At 40.0% G+C, this 16,612-nt stretch overlaps 2 protein-coding genes across 3 annotated transcripts in view; one reads left to right on the top strand and one right to left on the bottom strand.

Annotated features, from left to right (window-relative positions):
- Positions 1-946: 946 nt before the first annotated feature.
- trappc2l (trafficking protein particle complex subunit 2L) lies at positions 947-4,668 on the bottom strand. Its single transcript, XM_003229481.4, has 5 exons — positions 4,509-4,668; positions 3,049-3,221; positions 2,467-2,554; positions 2,310-2,389; positions 947-1,128 (listed from the first exon to the last, which is right to left on the bottom strand). Exons 1-5 carry the CDS (start codon positions 4,632-4,634, stop codon positions 1,083-1,085), a joined length of 513 nt encoding a protein of 170 aa, XP_003229529.4. The 5' UTR covers positions 4,635-4,668; the 3' UTR covers positions 947-1,082.
- A 150-nt stretch (positions 4,669-4,818) lies between these two features.
- The window catches only part of galns (galactosamine (N-acetyl)-6-sulfatase), a 55,527-nt gene continuing 43,733 nt past the window's right edge, over positions 4,819-16,612 (top strand). For both annotated transcript variants that reach the window (XM_062961885.1, XM_062961884.1), the window contains exons 1-4: positions 4,819-5,003; positions 6,636-6,759; positions 7,046-7,120; positions 10,191-10,293. In XM_062961885.1, the coding sequence (XP_062817955.1) occupies positions 4,893-5,003; positions 6,636-6,759; positions 7,046-7,120; positions 10,191-10,293 (413 nt within the window). In that variant the 5' untranslated portion in view covers positions 4,819-4,892. The remainder of the gene's footprint in view (positions 5,004-6,635; positions 6,760-7,045; positions 7,121-10,190; positions 10,294-16,612) is intronic.

Here is a 16,612-nt window from a genome sequence, read left to right as displayed (position 1 = left end):
GGAGTGCAGTTACCTTCCCACTGGAACGGTACCTATTGATCTACTCACATTTGCATGTTTTCAAACTGCTAGGTTGGCAGAAGCTGGGGCTAACAGCAGGCGCTCACTCTGCATGACTGCACAGAGCACTGCTACCTTCCCGCCAGAGCAGTACCTATTGATCTACTCACATTTGCATGTTTTCAAACTGCTAGGTTGGCAGAAGCTGGGGCTAACAGCAGGTGCTCACTCTGCATGACTGTATGGAGCACTGCTACCTTCCCGCCGGAGCAGTACCTATTGATCTACTCACATTGGCATGTTTTCAAACTGCTAGGTTGGCAGAAGCTGGGGCTAACAGCAGGAACTCACTCTGCTCCCCGGATTCGAACCTGCGACCTTTTGGTCTGCAAGTTCAGCAGCTCAGTGCTTTAACACACTGCGCCACTCAGGGCATCAGCTACATATACAGTAGAGACTCTTATCCAACATAAACGGGCCGGCAGAATGTTGAAAAATAAGGAGGGATTAAGGAAAAGCCTATTAAACATCAAATTAGGTTATGATTTTACAAATTAAGCACCAAAACATCATGTTATACAACAAATTTGACAGAAAAAGCAGTTCAATACGCAGTAATTCTATGTAGTAATTACTGTATTTACGAATTTAACACCAAAATATCACGATGTATTGAAAACATTGACTACAAAAATGCGTTGGATAATCCAGAACATTGGATAAGCGAGTGTTGGATAAGTGAGACTCTACTGTATAAACGTCCATTATAAGCTAGGTGGGATTGCCCCCAGTGATGTGCGATGGGAAGTTGCTGCCAATTGCGAGAGAAATAAGGTTGGACACTTGTGAAAGCCACGCACTGTATGGAAAAAGAAAGAACTCTTGTCTCTTTGAGGCAAGTGTGAATGTTGCAGTTGATCCCCTTGAAGAAATACTTCAGGCCAGCTTACTATGAAGTGGATTTATTTCACAGAGCATGACTTGGAAGAGCAACAATACACGGGACAAACAAAACATCAAATAAATATATACAGCAAGGTGGTGTGGTGTTTTTGTTTTTGGAGGAAGAAGAGGCAGAGGCTTCAGCAAACCTGCACCATCATGGACGTCACTATGTTGTCAAAGGCCCTTGGGAAGAGACAGATAAAAGGTGAGGGAAGCAGCAAACAAACACGTAGGAGCAGAAATCCCAACAGTAAACAGACCAGTTACTTAATAGGATAAGAGCATATGACCCATCCTATACATCAGGGCTGGGAAAAGATGCTTTGCTGCACATTTATGCCATTTATGTATTATTTATTTATATGCGATATTTCTATCCAACCCTTCTCACCCTGAAGGGGACTCAGGGCGGCTTACAAGTTATATGTACATACAATAAACTATTTTGATTGAAACATACAATATATTATATTATTAGCATAACACAATATAAGCATTTACTACTATATTATACTATACCACTATATTGCAATATTATTAGTAATAATACATGTAATATATAATATACAATTATTATATTGTATTATTATATTGTATTACATTTTAATATTATTATCAATATTATATGTATATACAATATATTATTAGCATAGCACAATATTAGTATTATATAATAATATACTATCTAGTGTATTCTGGACATATCAATCAGAATTCTTCTTCTATAATTCAGTAGTTGCTCATCTTCATCAAGAAGATGAAATTACAGTAGAGTCTCGCTTATCCAAGCCTCGCTTATCCAACGTTCTGGATTATCCAACGCATTTTTGTAGTCAATGTTTTCAATATATCGTGATATTTTGGTGCTAAATTCGTAAATACAGTAATTACTACATAGCATTACTGCATATTGAACTACTTTTTCTGTCAAATTTGTTGTATAACATGATGTTTTGGTGCCTAACTTGTAAAATCATAACCTAATTTAATGTTTAATAGGCTTTTCCTTAATCTCTCCTTATTATCCAACATATTTGCTTATCCAACGTTCTGCCGGCCCGTTTACGTTGGATAAGCGAGACTCTACTGTATATAATACCGTAATATACTATCTAGTGTATTCTAGACATGTCAATCAGAATTCTTCTATAATTCAGTAGTTGCTCATCTTCATCAAGAAGATGAAATTAATATAAGCAATATATAGTTATGCCTTGTTTGAGCGTAAGGTCTGTTGAATCCAGTAGTACTCTAATAATAATAATAATAATAATAATAATAATAATAATATACAACAACCAGCAGAGTGTCTGCTGTGGACTCATCTTGTGTTTCAAATAATAATAATAATGATAATAATTTACCTGGATTGGATCTGGTCCCCGGGGTTATAAAACGGGTTGCACATGACGTCCGTGTAAGAATTGTGCAGCTTCCGGAACATCTAGAAAAGGAACCATGTTCATGACAACTCTGCCCCGAGTGTTCAGGGGGAGCAAAGATCCCTTGCCCTGGACTTACGCTTCGGATTTCATTGTCTCGGAGCGCCGTGTTGGAAGAATCCACCACCATCACAAACTTCACCTTGGAATTGGTGACATAGCCATATCTGCTTGGTCGGTCAAGGGAAAGATTGTTTGGAACACAGGAAGCAAGAGGGACGGCGCAGCTCCCTGACCACTCGTTAAATGCATGCATTTATGATAGTGACCACTGACAAATCTGTCTAAAACTACCAGTCTTTACTTAAATAATTCCTAGCAAAAAAAAACAAACCTCTGCCCACATGTCACCCACATAACATATGGCAGCTTTTAGCACTCTTGATTTACAAATGAGTTACAGAAACTACTATTTCAACATTAGGAAGAATTAGGAATTCTCTGCCTTGGAGGCCAGTGGAAGCTCTTTCTTTGGAGGATTTTCAACAGAGGCTGGATGGCCATCTGTCAGGGGTGCTTTGATTGTGCTTTTCTTGCCTGGCAGAAGGGGGTTGAACTGGATGGTCCTCTCTGGGATGTTTTCCATCTCTAGGATTCTATAATAATAGATGGATGGAACAATCCGCCCCCAAAGAATAATCCCAACAAGCTCCGAAGATACACTTTGTAATCCTCCGTGGGGTACAGCAGCCCCAGGTAGAGCTCCCTCTGGTCCACCAGCGCCTTCCCCATGGCCGAAATCTTCTCGTCCACCACGTCCAGGGACGTGTGCACCGTGTAGTGGAACTTCAGTTCATTCTCTGTGGGGACGCTCTTGATGTAGAGGGGGTAGTTCTGAAGGAGGGACAAAGGAGGAGACGCGAAGAGTTAACAAGGAGCTGCCTTTCCCTTTTTTGCTTCTGGACTAACAGCCCCATCATTTTTAAACTTACATTTTATTTATTGGTATGAATACGTCCATGGGCTTTTGTCTATATATTTTAATTTTTTTATTGATTGCATGAAAGCTATGTTGTACCCTCTTGAGATTTGAGAGGAGGCCAGCCATTACCAGTAATAATAATAATAATTTCTTAACTGCATGGTAAACATAAAGCCAGGAAAGTGTTCTGTTGTCCTTTTATAATAATAATAATAATAATAATAATAATAATAATAATAATAATACAGTAGAGTCTCACTTATCCAAGCTAAACGGGCCGGCAGAAGCTTGGATATGCGAATATCTTGGATAATAAGGAGGGATTAAGGAAAAGCCTATTAAATATCAAATTAGGTTATGATTTTACAAATTAAGCACCAAAAAATCATGTTATACAACAAATTTGACAGAAAAAGTAGTTAAATACGCAGGAATGTTATGTTGTAATTACTGAATTTACAAATTTAGCACCAAAATATCACGATATATTGAAAACACTGACTACAAAAATGGCTTGAATAATCCAGAGGCTTGGATAAGCGAGACTATACTGTAATAATAATAATCACCATCATCATCATCATCATCATCATCATGCCTTACCTGGATTGTAAACAAAAGACAGAGAACTATTCTGTTTTTTTATAACAATAATAATAATTATTATAATAACTATTATGCCTTAGACTATTAATCTATAGACAGGGAACTGTTTTGTATCATCATCACTTAACTGGATTGTAAGCCTAAGGACAGGGAACTGTATTGTTGTATGACTATTATTAGAATCCAGTTAAGGAATAATAATAATAATAATAATAATAATAATAATAATAATAATACAAAGCAGTCCCTAGGTTAATAGTCCACTTAAGGCATAACAATAATTGTTGTTAGTATTATTATTATGGCTTAATTGGACTACAAACCCATGGACGGGGAATTGTTTTGTATAATAATATTAATAATATAACAGGGAACAGTTCTGTTGTATTACTATGACTATTATTATTATTAGGCCTTAACTGCAATGCACACCTAAGGACAAGGAACTGTTCTCTTGCCTTATTATGACTTTATTATCACCAGGCTCCGTTCAGCCACCCAAATTCAAGGCAGGCCCCTTTCCTGAGTCCTTTCGAGGAGATAGAGCGGTATATAAATAACGTTTTATTATTATGATTATTATTATTCCTCACCTCTTTGGCGATCACAGCAATACACACCGCCATCTTGGATAATGGCGGCCTTTCTCCCTTCTCTTCCTTTGCCCTTACTTCCGCCCGCGTGATCTCGGGCAGCCAATGAACGCGGCGCGATTCCATTATTTTCGCCTCGCTCCTGTCCCTCAAGAGGGAACTGAGGGAAGACAGCTTAAACTTCCGCGTTCTGTTTGACCGGCGCCGCCATGTGCGGGGCAAAAGACGCCGCCTCTCTCATTTTTACTCCTACTATACACCGCACGGTCAATCAAGAGCCGGAAGTGTTACTACAGTCCCGTTGGTGGTTTTTCCTGGCCTCTTTGCCAGCACCCCTTTTTCCTTTTCGGCGGCCCGCTGGCATTCCAGGGCGCTGCTGTTGCCATGGCGACAATACTGTTAGTCCTATTTTGCGGCCTAGTCGACTTTTGGAGCCTGGCGGAGGGCAAAAGCAATGCTACCTCGCCTAACCTTGTCCTGCTGCTTATGGACGATGTGAGTCGGGAATATATATGTTTGAAGGAGAAGAGACATTAGAGTAGGGGGTGCTGGGAATTGTAGTCCAGCAAAAGTAACTTTTCCAAGTTGAGGGTCACTCAATAAGTTGGGAAGGTGAGGAAATGAAGGGGAGGAGGCCAATAATGGAACCCTAGAACTTGATAAAGCTCCTTTTTTTGGACTATAACTCCCAGTATCCCCCAGAAAAGCATGTTTCCTGGTTGTAGCTGTCCTGAAAAAGTAACTTTTCCAAGTTCTGGGGTTGAAAAGAGTAATAATTGGGGGAAGAAAGAAAGAGAAGTGGCCTAAAAGGAATTGGAAAAGTTGCTTGTCCCAGAATCCCCAAGAAAAGTAACTTTCCCAAGCTTTGCTGGAGAATTGTTTTTAATATGCTTGAATAATAATAATAATATACAATATAATATTCAATGATATATCATCATAATATATATTATATATAGATATAATGTTGACAATAGTATTATAGTGTAATACAATATAATAATATTAATTATATATTTTATATACAGTAGAGTCTCACTTATCCAACACTCGCTTATCCAACGTTCTGGATTATCCAACGCATGTTTGTAGTCAATGTTTTCAATACATCGTGATATTTTGGTGCTAAATTCGTAAATACAGTAATTACTACATAGAATTACTGCGTACTGAACTACCTTTTCTGTCAAATTTGTTGTATAACAAGATGTTTTGGTGGTTAATTTGTAAAATTATAACCTAATTTGATGTTTAATAGGCTTTTCCTTAATCCCTCCTTATTATCCAACATATTCGCTTATCCAACATTCTGCTGGGCCGTTTATGTTGGATAAGTGAGACTCTACTGTACATGTAATGTTACTAATAACATTACAGTATGATGGTATCATACAATATAGTGATATATAAAGCTAATATTGTGCTATGCTAATAATATAATATATTGTATGTACATATAATTTGTAAGCCACACTGAGTCCCCTTTGGGGTGAGAAGGGCAGGATATAAATGTAGAAAATAAATAAATAATGAATATTTTTTTGATGTAAATATTAATGATTTAAAGCCCTGTTGCTGTGTTTGAATTACTCAGAATGACTCATATTCATGGGAATATAATTCAGTGTCCTTCAGAAGTAGCGGGAACAAAGCATGAGTCTCTTCTCAAAGAGAAAAGGCAGGATGTTATTTATTAATATCCTGCTTTTCCCCTTAGAATTTCTTAATAGTAATAATAATAATAACGATCTGCCAACTGCAAAAGGCCACCCTACTGGGATCTGCACGCATCATCCGAAAATACATCACACAGTCCTAGACACTTGGGAAGTGTTTGACTTGTGATTTTGTGATACGAAATCCAGCACATCTATCTTGTTTGCTGTGTGATAATAAAATAATAATGTCTGATAGGAAATTGAGAAGATTTGCTGGCCCCCCTCAGCCTAACAGCTTGGAAAAGTTCCTTGGAGCTATTACAAAGATGCCCGTTTTGTTAATTAATCAATTTATTATTATTATGAATAATATAATAATATCTTGTGTTTTAACTCTCCTAAAAGAGACCCAAAACATTTAACCATGTTAAATGAGAGACCAATATTCTTTCTCTTCCTTTTCTTCCAGATGGGCTGGGGTGACCTAGGTGTCTTTGGGCAGCCTTCCAAGGAAACTCCCCATTTGGACCAGATGGCCGCGGAAGGGATGCTCTTCCCGAGTTTCTACACTGCCAACCCACTCTGTTCTCCATGTGAGTCAATGTCAGGATTGTGAAGGCATGTGAAGCATGGTCAAGGGGCTCAACGCTGGGCTGGATTCATGTCTTACTTGTGATGTGAAGCTTGAACATGTTTCTTATGTTGTATTTGACAGTAGTTCATTCACCCCATGAAACTGCACTGTTCATCTGTTCTGCTGCTGGAAAAAGAATGATGAAATTGATGATAATAATAATCATCATAATCATAATTGTATTTTTGAAGACTTTCATGGCTGGAATTATTATTGTTTTTTTTTTATTATTATTCTCTCTGCAGCCAGAGCAGCACTTTTGACAGGTCGCCTCCCCATCAGGAACGGCTTCTACACCACAAATGCCCATGCCAGGAATGGTATGTTCTCTCCTTTGTTGCAAACCAAACTTTTCGTTTTCAAAAACTGTACCTTCCATAAATGGAGAGACAAGGGGAAGCAGGCCACAAAATAAGAACAGGTGATGGAGAGAGTAAGAGAGACCCTGCACCTTGTGTTGTCAAAGGCTTTCATGGTCAAAATGATTGGGTTGCTGTGAGTTTTCCAGGCTGTATGGCCATTTTCCAGAAGGATGATCTGACATTTCGCTCCCAACTATGGCAGCCATCCTCAGCGGTTGCGAGGTGTTGGAAACTAGGCAAGTGGGTTTATATACAGTAGAGTCTCACTTATCCAACATAAACTGGCTGGCAGAACATTGGATAAGCGAATATGTTGGATAATAAGGAGGGATTAAGGAAAAGCCTATTAAACATCAAATTAGGTTATGATTTTACAAATTAAGCACCAATGCATCATGTTTAACAACAAATTTGACAGAAAAAGTATTTCAATATGCAGTAATGCTACGTAGTAATTACTGTATTTACGAATTTAGTAGCAAAACATCACAATGTATTGAAAACATTGACTACAACAAATTGACTACTAAAACGCAGACTGCGTTGGATAATCCAGAATGTTGGATAAGCGAATGTTGGATAAGTGAGACTCTACTGTATCTGTGGAAAGTCCAGGTTGGGAGAAAGAACTCTTGTCTGTTGAATGTTGCAAATGGCCCACTTGATTAGCATTGTATGGCCTTGCAGATTCAAAGCCTGGCTGCTTCTTGCCTGAGGGAACTATTTCTTGGGAGGTGTTAGCTGGCCCTGATTGTTTCTTATCTGGAATTCCCCTGCTTTGTGAATGTTGTTCTTTATTTATTGTCTTTTTATCGAAAGTATCAAAGCATATTGCAAGCCCCGAGTTTTCCATTTTCTTCTCCTGTGAGCATGGAGAGAGACAGGATGTCTGCTTCAGAGAGTTAGATATTAGGTAGCTAGGCTCAGATAAAACAATGCAAAATAATACAATACAAAGTAAAACCACTAGTATGTAAAACAACAATCTGAACTCAGAACAGCGCCAATAACCTAAAGTGCATGACCGGAAGGTGCATGAGCTCAATTTGGGGGTAAGCAGTTTAAGTCATAGCCCAGAATTTCCCAATCTGAGTCTCCCCCAGAATCTCAAAATGTTGTTGCCATAAATTCCCAATCCTCTGCTTTGTAAGAGCGCTTTGGGTGGGTTAACTGACTTTCAGCAAACGGAAGGGGAGGAGGATTATTATTTGTTGGCTAACCGTCTGTTTTGAAATCCTCTCTCGTAAAAATATGTTCCTGCTCCGGAGCCAGGCAAGGGCATCTGGAGGGCGCGTGGCCAAGCTGTCCGCAAAGGCGAGCCGCGCTCCGCTGCTCCTGTCAGGAGGTGGCAGCTTGAGCTGATCTGAAGCCGGTTTGGTGGTTGTGAGCGTTGTTTGTTCCAAAATGGCAGATGCTGTAGGAGACCATATGTTTCAGAGCATGCATTTACAACTCCGGATTAATGCACGCGGCATACTGGCGAGCGTGGGCATTTTTATCTCTTTGCTGACTTGTCTAGGAGAAGTGCAAGCAAACAACAGAAAAATGCACACGGAATTTAAAAATCAGCCACCAGCTCCTGGGCAGGTCCTTGTGCCCTTCACTTGAATGGCAAAGCACGTGCCATATAAATCATTTGTGGGGGTTTTATTGAGAAATAAAGAGAAATAAAATAAATAAGGCAATACAAAGAAAGCAGATAATTATTGGATTGCTAGGAATTTTCCGGGCTGTACGGCCATATTCTAGAAGCATTTTCTCCTGACGTTTTGCCCTCATCTATGGCAGGCATCCTCAGAAGTCGTGAGGTCTGTTGGAAACGAGGCCAGTGGGATTCATATATATTTGTGGAATGATGTCTGGGGTGGAAAAAAATAACTCTTTGTCTGTTTGAGGCAAGTGTGAATGTTGCCATTTGCCAGCATTGAATAGTCTTACATCTTCAAAGCCTCACTGCTTCTGCCCTGGGGAACTACTTTGTTGGGAGGAGTTAGCTGGCCCTGATTGTTTCCTGTCTGGAATTCCCCAATCAGGGACCGCTAACACCTCCCAACGAAGGATTGCCCCTGGCATAAAGCGTCTTGCAGCTTCAAAGCCCAGGTGCTTCCTGCCCGGAGGAATCCTTTGTTGGAAGGTTTAGCAGGCCCTGATTGTTTCCTAACTGGAATTCCCCAATCAGGGCCAGCTAACACCTCCCAACAAAAAATTCCCACCCAGGCAGGAAGCAGCCAGACTTTGAAGCTACAAAGCTGTTCAGTGCTAATCAAGGTAGTCAAAGGTAGTCAATGGAACACCCACCCCAGAGATATTAGACAAGCTCCAACACTTTTGTGCTTCAGAAGAGCCCTAGAAACATGGTTATGTGCCCAGGCTTTCAATGAATAAACGATAAAGATGATACGGATTGACTCATGGATAAAGCACGAGGTTACCGGACGAACGGATCTGAGCATACGTACTTTTAAAATTTATATACTGTAATTTTATATTGTATTTAATCGTTTTTAACTGATTTTATGTATTGTGGATTGATTTTGTATAGGCATCTAATTGTGCCAGTGTTGTAAGCCGCCCTGAGTCCCTTTGGGTGAGAAGGCCAGGATATAAATATTGGAAATAAATAAATAAAATAAACAATGGCAACATCCACACTTGCCTCAAACAGACAAGAGTTCCTTCTCCCACCCTGGACATTATTCCACGTTCCATTAAGCAGGAAGCTCGGAAGCCCAAAACACCAGGGCATCTTGGACTGCAAAGCACTTTCTGAACAACACAGAAACTGAGTTCTAGTTGCTAGGAGTGTGCTCTAGTTGTGTGTGGCGCATCAGCCCCATGTCGCTAATCCCCAATCAGCCTTCCCTTCCCGTGCGCTCTCTTCCTTGCCTCTGGTTCCAGAGTCTCATTCAGGTCTTCGAACTCCCCTTAGCTAAGCTCAGTGCAGAGCAAGGTCGATGAATCCCGTTAAGGTGGAAAGCCCCTGCAACCTGCCTGCTAATCCCTTTGATGCTTTCTTCTCTTAATGCAGCCTATACCCCCCAGGATATAACGGGGGGCATCCCGGATTCTGAGCTGCTCCTTCCCGAACTGCTGAAGAAAGCAGGCTACGCCAATAAGATAGTTGGCAAATGGTAAAGTTTCTTTTGGATGTCTTCTTTGGGGCATGTGCAGAAAGGGAGCTGTGTTTATATGTGGAACCAATGAGGGTTTGAGCAAGTTGAGCCCTTAGGAATTGGTTAGTATAATGTATTTTATTGAACTTTATTTGAGTGTGCAGCATGTCTAATATTTATGGTTTCAGATTGGTTTTAACTTTTATATCATTTTATTTTATTATGACACAGCAAACAAGATAGATATGCTGGATTTCATATCACAAAATCACAAGTCGAACACTTCCCAAGTGTCTAGGACTGTGTGATGTATTTTCGGATGATGTGCGCAGATCCCAGCAGGGTGGCCTTTTGCAGCTGGCAGATCGTAATTTTGTCAATGTCTACTGTTTCCAAATGCCGGCTGAGATCTTTTGGCACGGCATCCAATGTGCCCATCACCACCGGGACCACTTGCACTGGTTTCTGCCAGAGTCTTTGCAGTTCAATCTTGAGGTCCTGATAGCGGCTGAGTTTTCCCTGTTGTTTTTCGTCAATGCGACTGTCACCTGGGATGGCGACATCAATGATCCAACCCTTTTTCTTTTCCACAACTGTGATGTCTGGTGTGTTGTGTTCCAGAACTTTGTCAGTCTGGATTCAGAAGTCCCATAGTAACTTTGCGTGCTCATTTTCCAATACTTTTGCAGGTTTGTGATCCCACCAGTTCTTTGCTGCTGTGAGGTAGTACTTGAGGCATAAGTTCCAATGAATCATTTGGGCCACATAGTTGTGCCTCTGTTTGTAGTCTGTCTGTGCAATTTTCTTACAGCAGCTGAGGATATGATCAATGGTTTTGTCAGTTTCCTTGCACAGTCTGCATTTTGGGTCATCAGCTGATTTTTCAATCTTGGCCTTAATTGCCTTTGTCCTCATGTCTTGCTCCCGGGCTGCAAGGATCAGTCCTTCTGTCTCCTTCTTCAGGGTCCCATTCGTGAGCCAGAGCCAGGTCTTCTCCTTATCAGCTTTTCCTTCAATTTTGCCAAGGAACTTTCCATGCAGTGTTTTGTTGTGCCAGCTGTCAGCTCTAGTTTGTAGTGTGGCTTTCTTGTACTGGTTTTTTGTCTGCTGTGCTTTGAGGAGTTTCTGATTTTTGACTTCAATCAAAGCAGGTTCTTCACTTTGCTTTACATATTCTGCCATATTATATTATATTATATTGGTTAGTACAATGTATTTTATTGAACTTTATTCGAGTGTGCAGCATGTGTAATATTTATGGTTTCAGATTGGTTTTAACTATTATATCATATTATTATTATTATTATTATTATTATTATTATTATTAATTCATTTCTATCCTGCTTTTCTCCCGTGGGTGGGATTCAAAGTGGCGTACAACATATAAAATTCATACAAATACATTGAACAGCAATACACAATCAATTAAAACATCATATCCCGATTAAAACCCAATTAAGATATGATTTATTGGCTGTAAGCTGCCTTGGGCCCTTGAGTGGAGAAAGGCGGGATATACATTTCTTAAATAAAATTTTCTTAAATAAATTCTATCAGAATGAAAACTTCTATGAGGAAGAATCAATTCAAGCAATCAATGGCCCAATTTCTCTCAAAAGTGAGATGTTTCTAACATAAATCTTAAAGTGTCGTTCCTCCCCATTTGTAATATTGTTTTATAAACTTGTCCTCCCTTCCCAGTATTTTATGAGCCATATCTTCCTCTCTATGTATATATGTTTCCTGTCTGTTCCTGTTAATTGTAAAAATTCAGTTAAATGCTGTTTCCTGATTTTAATATGCTTCAGCCCAAGGTTGAATGTAATCATCATTCTCGATATAAATCGGAGATTAATAATAACAAATAATATACTTTATTTATATTCCGCTCTGTCTCCCCGCTGCGACTCAGTGTTGATTGCAGAACACACATACGGCAAGCATTCAATGCCATTATACAATTAACAAGGACAGACAATACACAAACAGAGGTAAAGGCATTTCCCATCTTATTTTCGGCATCTTGGAGTCTGTGCTCAACTCTAGCTCTGTAGCTCCATCTTCCATGCCGAGGAGCTTTATTGTCCTTAGACATCCTCCCAATCAATGTCCTTAAAAATGCCTTTTATTACCTCCTCGCTAAAAGCGGTACCTATTTATCTACTCGTATTTCTGCTTTTGATCTATAATAACTTATAAATATATAATATATTGTATATACATATAATATTGATAATAATATTATAATGGAATACAATATTATACTGCTAATAATACAATTAATAATGTTAATTATATATTATATATTAAATGTAATATTACTAATAATATTACCATATAATGATATAGTACAATATAGTAATGTAATGCTTATATTGTACTATGCTAATATTATATTGTATGTTCATTTAATTTGTAAGCCATTCTGAGTCCCCTTCAGGGTGAAAAGAGTGGGATATAAATGTAGTAAATAAATAAATAATGATCTGCTAGGTGGGCAGGGAGCTGGGGCTAACGGCAGGTGCTCATCCTGACCCGGGCTTGAACTGCTAACATTTCGATCGGCAGGATTTTCTGCAAGTAGCCATTTAGCCCACTGTGCTAAGCTTGGCCCCATTAAATCGTGCATTCTTGTGTCACAAATTAGAAATCCTCATTGCTGGAACCTGTCATGTTCCTATTTTTTGGACTATAATTTTCAGAATCCCCCATTTGGCTGATATGACTGAGAGATTCAGGGGGGTATTGTCCAAGAAAATAGTTTTCCAAGCTCTGCCTTCGTCCACTCCATCGTCAACTTTGCCTTTTAGCTCCTGGTTGGGTGACTTCAGAGATTTCTTCCTTTCCTAAAGAAAAAGAAAGAAAGAAAGGAAAAGAAAGGAAGAAATGGGACCAATGCTGGTCCTCTTCCGGGAACCAGAGCATAATCTAGATGGGCAGAGGGTAAATGGAGAGATTGTGAGCAAATATTGACCCGCAATCTGCCTGGGCAGCATCCCTGGAGCTCTTTTAAGAGAGCTAAGAGTCGAATCGTTGAAATTGATGACAACCCTCAGCGGTGCGGCAGGCGCAGGTGTTAACAAGGGAAACGGCAGGGCCACCGAAAACAGTTCTTTTATATAAATCAGGGTTGTTAAGGAAAGGCACACAGCAGCTGCGGCAGAAGCAAGTGTGGTTTCCAAGCCACTTTGGAAGGGAGCAAAATATATATATAGAAAGTGTAAAGGCCAAAAGTGGAAGCTCTCTTCCTTTGGCTTTTCTGTTTCTTCTCCTGTGTTTATCACGGAAAATCCATACCTTGCCCCCTAGGATATTCTTCCCAGTGAATTAGTTCTTGTGAATTAGGACTCATACTTTGGTCTCGGCTTCGGACCTGAAAGCACCCACAGCTACTTCACCATCTTTAGAGTTTCTCTTAACTTATGAAGCAACTTCCAATTTGGGAATGGTTAGGTTAGTGCAGGAGCTGCTGAACTTGCTGACCGAAAGGTCACAGGTTCGAATTCGGGAAGCAGAGTGAGCTCCCGCTGTTAGCCCCAGCTTCTGCCAACCTAGCAGTTTGAAAACATGCAAATGTGAGTAGATGAATAGGTACCGCTCCAGCAGGAAGATAATGGCGCTCCATGCAGTCATGCTGGCCACATGACCTTGGGGTGTCTATGGACAATGCCAGCTCTTCGGCTTAGAAATAGAGATAAGCACCAACTCCCAGAGTCGGACACGACTGGACTTAATGTTTATGATGGGAATGTTGTTCATGTTGATATGCATAATGGATAATGGGATGATGGTCCTGATGATGGGCTCGGGCTGGAGTTAAGTTCAGAAGAGAGGCCTGAGCCAGGTAGCATTTCTGAGAAAGACCTTTAAATAATGCTGAGATTGCTTTGCCAGATGCAGAGGGAGAGGATAGTGAAACCTTGAATAGAAAGCAGAGTTTTAGTAAACAAAGGTAGAGCCTTCAAGAATCTTAGGCGTTCTGCTCGTTTACGGCATAGGAATGGTAACAACCTGTAATCTAGTGAGAGGGTGAGAAAGAATGCTTTCCTGTCAGTTTCGGCCTTTGGAAAGGGTTTATAATAATTCATGGGAAATTAGAATCTCAGTCGAGTCAATGCCTTTAATCCTTGCTGGTTTCATTTTCAAATGCTCCATGTTCCATGTATCATGCTGTTGTCGAGTTTAAGTTTTTTGCCAAAGAGTTCCTGCTTTTTTGGTTTCTTGTTTTCATGTACCTTGCTTCGTGGATTTATATGTAATGTGTTGTCGAAGGCTTTCATGGCTGGAATTGCCGGGTTGTTGTGTGTTTTCCAGGCTGTATGGCCATGTTCCAGAAGTATTCTCTCCTGACGTTTTGCCCACATCTATGTTTTGCCCATCCTCAGAGGCATATACCTCACAGCCTCTGAGGATGCCTGCCATAGATGTGGACGAAACGTCAGGAAAGAATACTTCAGGAACATGGCCATACAGCCTGGAAAATACACAACAACCCCAATTTATATGTAACTTTGGATTTGGTTTTCTTCTGAAGTGCTGTGGATAATTTTGGATTTTGGACTGATGCCTTTTTCCTATTTTTGATTGCTTTGCCTACATATATTCTACAATAAACTGCTTGCTGCTTTTACCAAGTTAGTGTGTTGTCTCACGTCAGAGTGTGACATTCTCAACCTATGGGTCCCCAAATGTTTTGGCCTACAACTCCCAGAAATCCCAGCCAGTTTACCAGCTGTTAGGATTTCTGGGAGTTGAAGGCCAAAACGTCTGGGAACCCACAGGTTGAGAAGCATTGGGTTGGTGTGTATTTTAAGAATTCCTAGGGACTTTAGTCCTGTTTGCATATCAACGAAGAGGTCAGGGTGTTAGGCTAGACTCTGAAGGAGCTCTCCAAGGTGCTGAGCCTATTTGGAATAGCAGTTGGGGATATCTATCTCCCTTAAAATGCATCCTAAAACCAGGTAGATCAAAAGTAGGCAAAAAATTGAATAAAAATAGGTGCAGAACTATTCAGACAAAAAAGAAAGTCCTCTGTATTTATTTATTACAATACTAGCTGTGCCCGGCCACGCGTTGCTGTGGCAAAGTGGTGGTGGTATTGGTTAAAAATTGTTGTGTAATTTTTATTTGACGTTATTTGTATTTTTAAAATTAATTTTATTGTAAGTTATCTTTTTATTTATTATATTTTATTATTTTCTTGTATTATTTTTAGTTATTTTCTGTTATTATAGTATTTTATTGTATTAATTTTTAGTGTTTTAAAATATTTTTTATTGGGTTGCTAGGAGACCAAGTTGGAGGAGCTTAGCCTTCTAACTGGCAGCAATTGGATAAAAGCAATTATTCCTCTCTCTCTAATTAGGACTTTATTTTTCTTTTCTTTTTGTTGTATCAACCTAGAGCCGTGGATGACGGGTTGTGTTGTCAAATTTCGAGGTTGGGGGGCCTGTAGTTTTGTTGTTTTGTGGGTCGCCGTGATGCCATCACTCTTTTATATATATAGATTTATATCCCGCCCTTCTCACCCAATAGGGGATTCAGGGCGGCTTACAATAAAACACATATATAAAATTGTACAATACATTGTGAATCAATTAAAAAGTTATTAAATTACATCAGACATTCATAAAAACACTTATAAAATACAGATGGGCATGTTCCGAGTCTAAAAGACTGGGTCTGTCAATTGTATTCCAGGAGGATTTGCAAATATGCAAGTAAACATCCCCTCACCTGAGTTCATTGCCACCAGAAATGCAAAAAGAAAGCAAAGAAGCCTAAAGCTGTGAATTATTTATTTCCACCCAGATTGCTAAGGGTTTGGGAAGGGAGTAACGCTCCATAGGCTGCAGGCAAAGGGGATGCAGCTGGGTGCTAATGCATGCGGATTCACACACCTGAGGAAAGGGAATAAACAGCCCTGCTGCAGATTGGTTCCAGGGAGTTATCTGGAAAGCAGCGAGTCCCGAATAACCCCAAAGCCATAGCAGGGGAAGCTAATTACATCTGCGCTTGGAGGAGAAGCAGCCGATTGGGCAGAGACGGATCCTCTCCTGTGTCGACCTGTTTCCAGGAGACTCCCGCTAAAACGGGCTAAAAAAAATAGCCAATGGGATTCTCGGCTGCATCATTAGGCCTGTGGTATATCTCCTCTCAACCTTCTCCTCTGCAAGCTAAATATAACAACTCCCTAAACCGCTCCTCATTAGGCTTGGCTTCCAAATCTTAGACCATTTTGGTGGCCCTTTTTTGGTCATTCTGCATCTTGTCCATCTCCTTTTTGAATTGTTTTGCTCAGAACTTAACACAAGATTATTCCAGGTGAGGTCTAACC

This window comes from Anolis carolinensis, unplaced genomic scaffold (genome assembly GCF_035594765.1).
Source record: "Anolis carolinensis isolate JA03-04 unplaced genomic scaffold, rAnoCar3.1.pri scaffold_9, whole genome shotgun sequence".
Classification (NCBI taxonomy): Eukaryota; Metazoa; Chordata; class Lepidosauria; order Squamata; family Dactyloidae; genus Anolis; species Anolis carolinensis.
This window is presented reverse-complemented; position numbering and strand designations above follow the sequence as displayed.

Coding starts and splice junctions, on each gene's coding strand:
- trappc2l (XM_003229481.4), bottom strand. CDS start 4,634: ATGGAATCGCGCCGCGTTCATTGGCTGCCCGAGATCACGCGGGCGGAA. Junction 2,555..3,048: donor CCCACGGAGGATTACAAAGT/GTATCTTCGGAG, acceptor CCGACCAAGCAG/ATATGGCTATGTCACCAATT. Junction 2,390..2,466: donor GAGACAATGAAATCCGAAGC/GTAAGTCCAGGG, acceptor TTCCTTTTCTAG/ATGTTCCGGAAGCTGCACAA.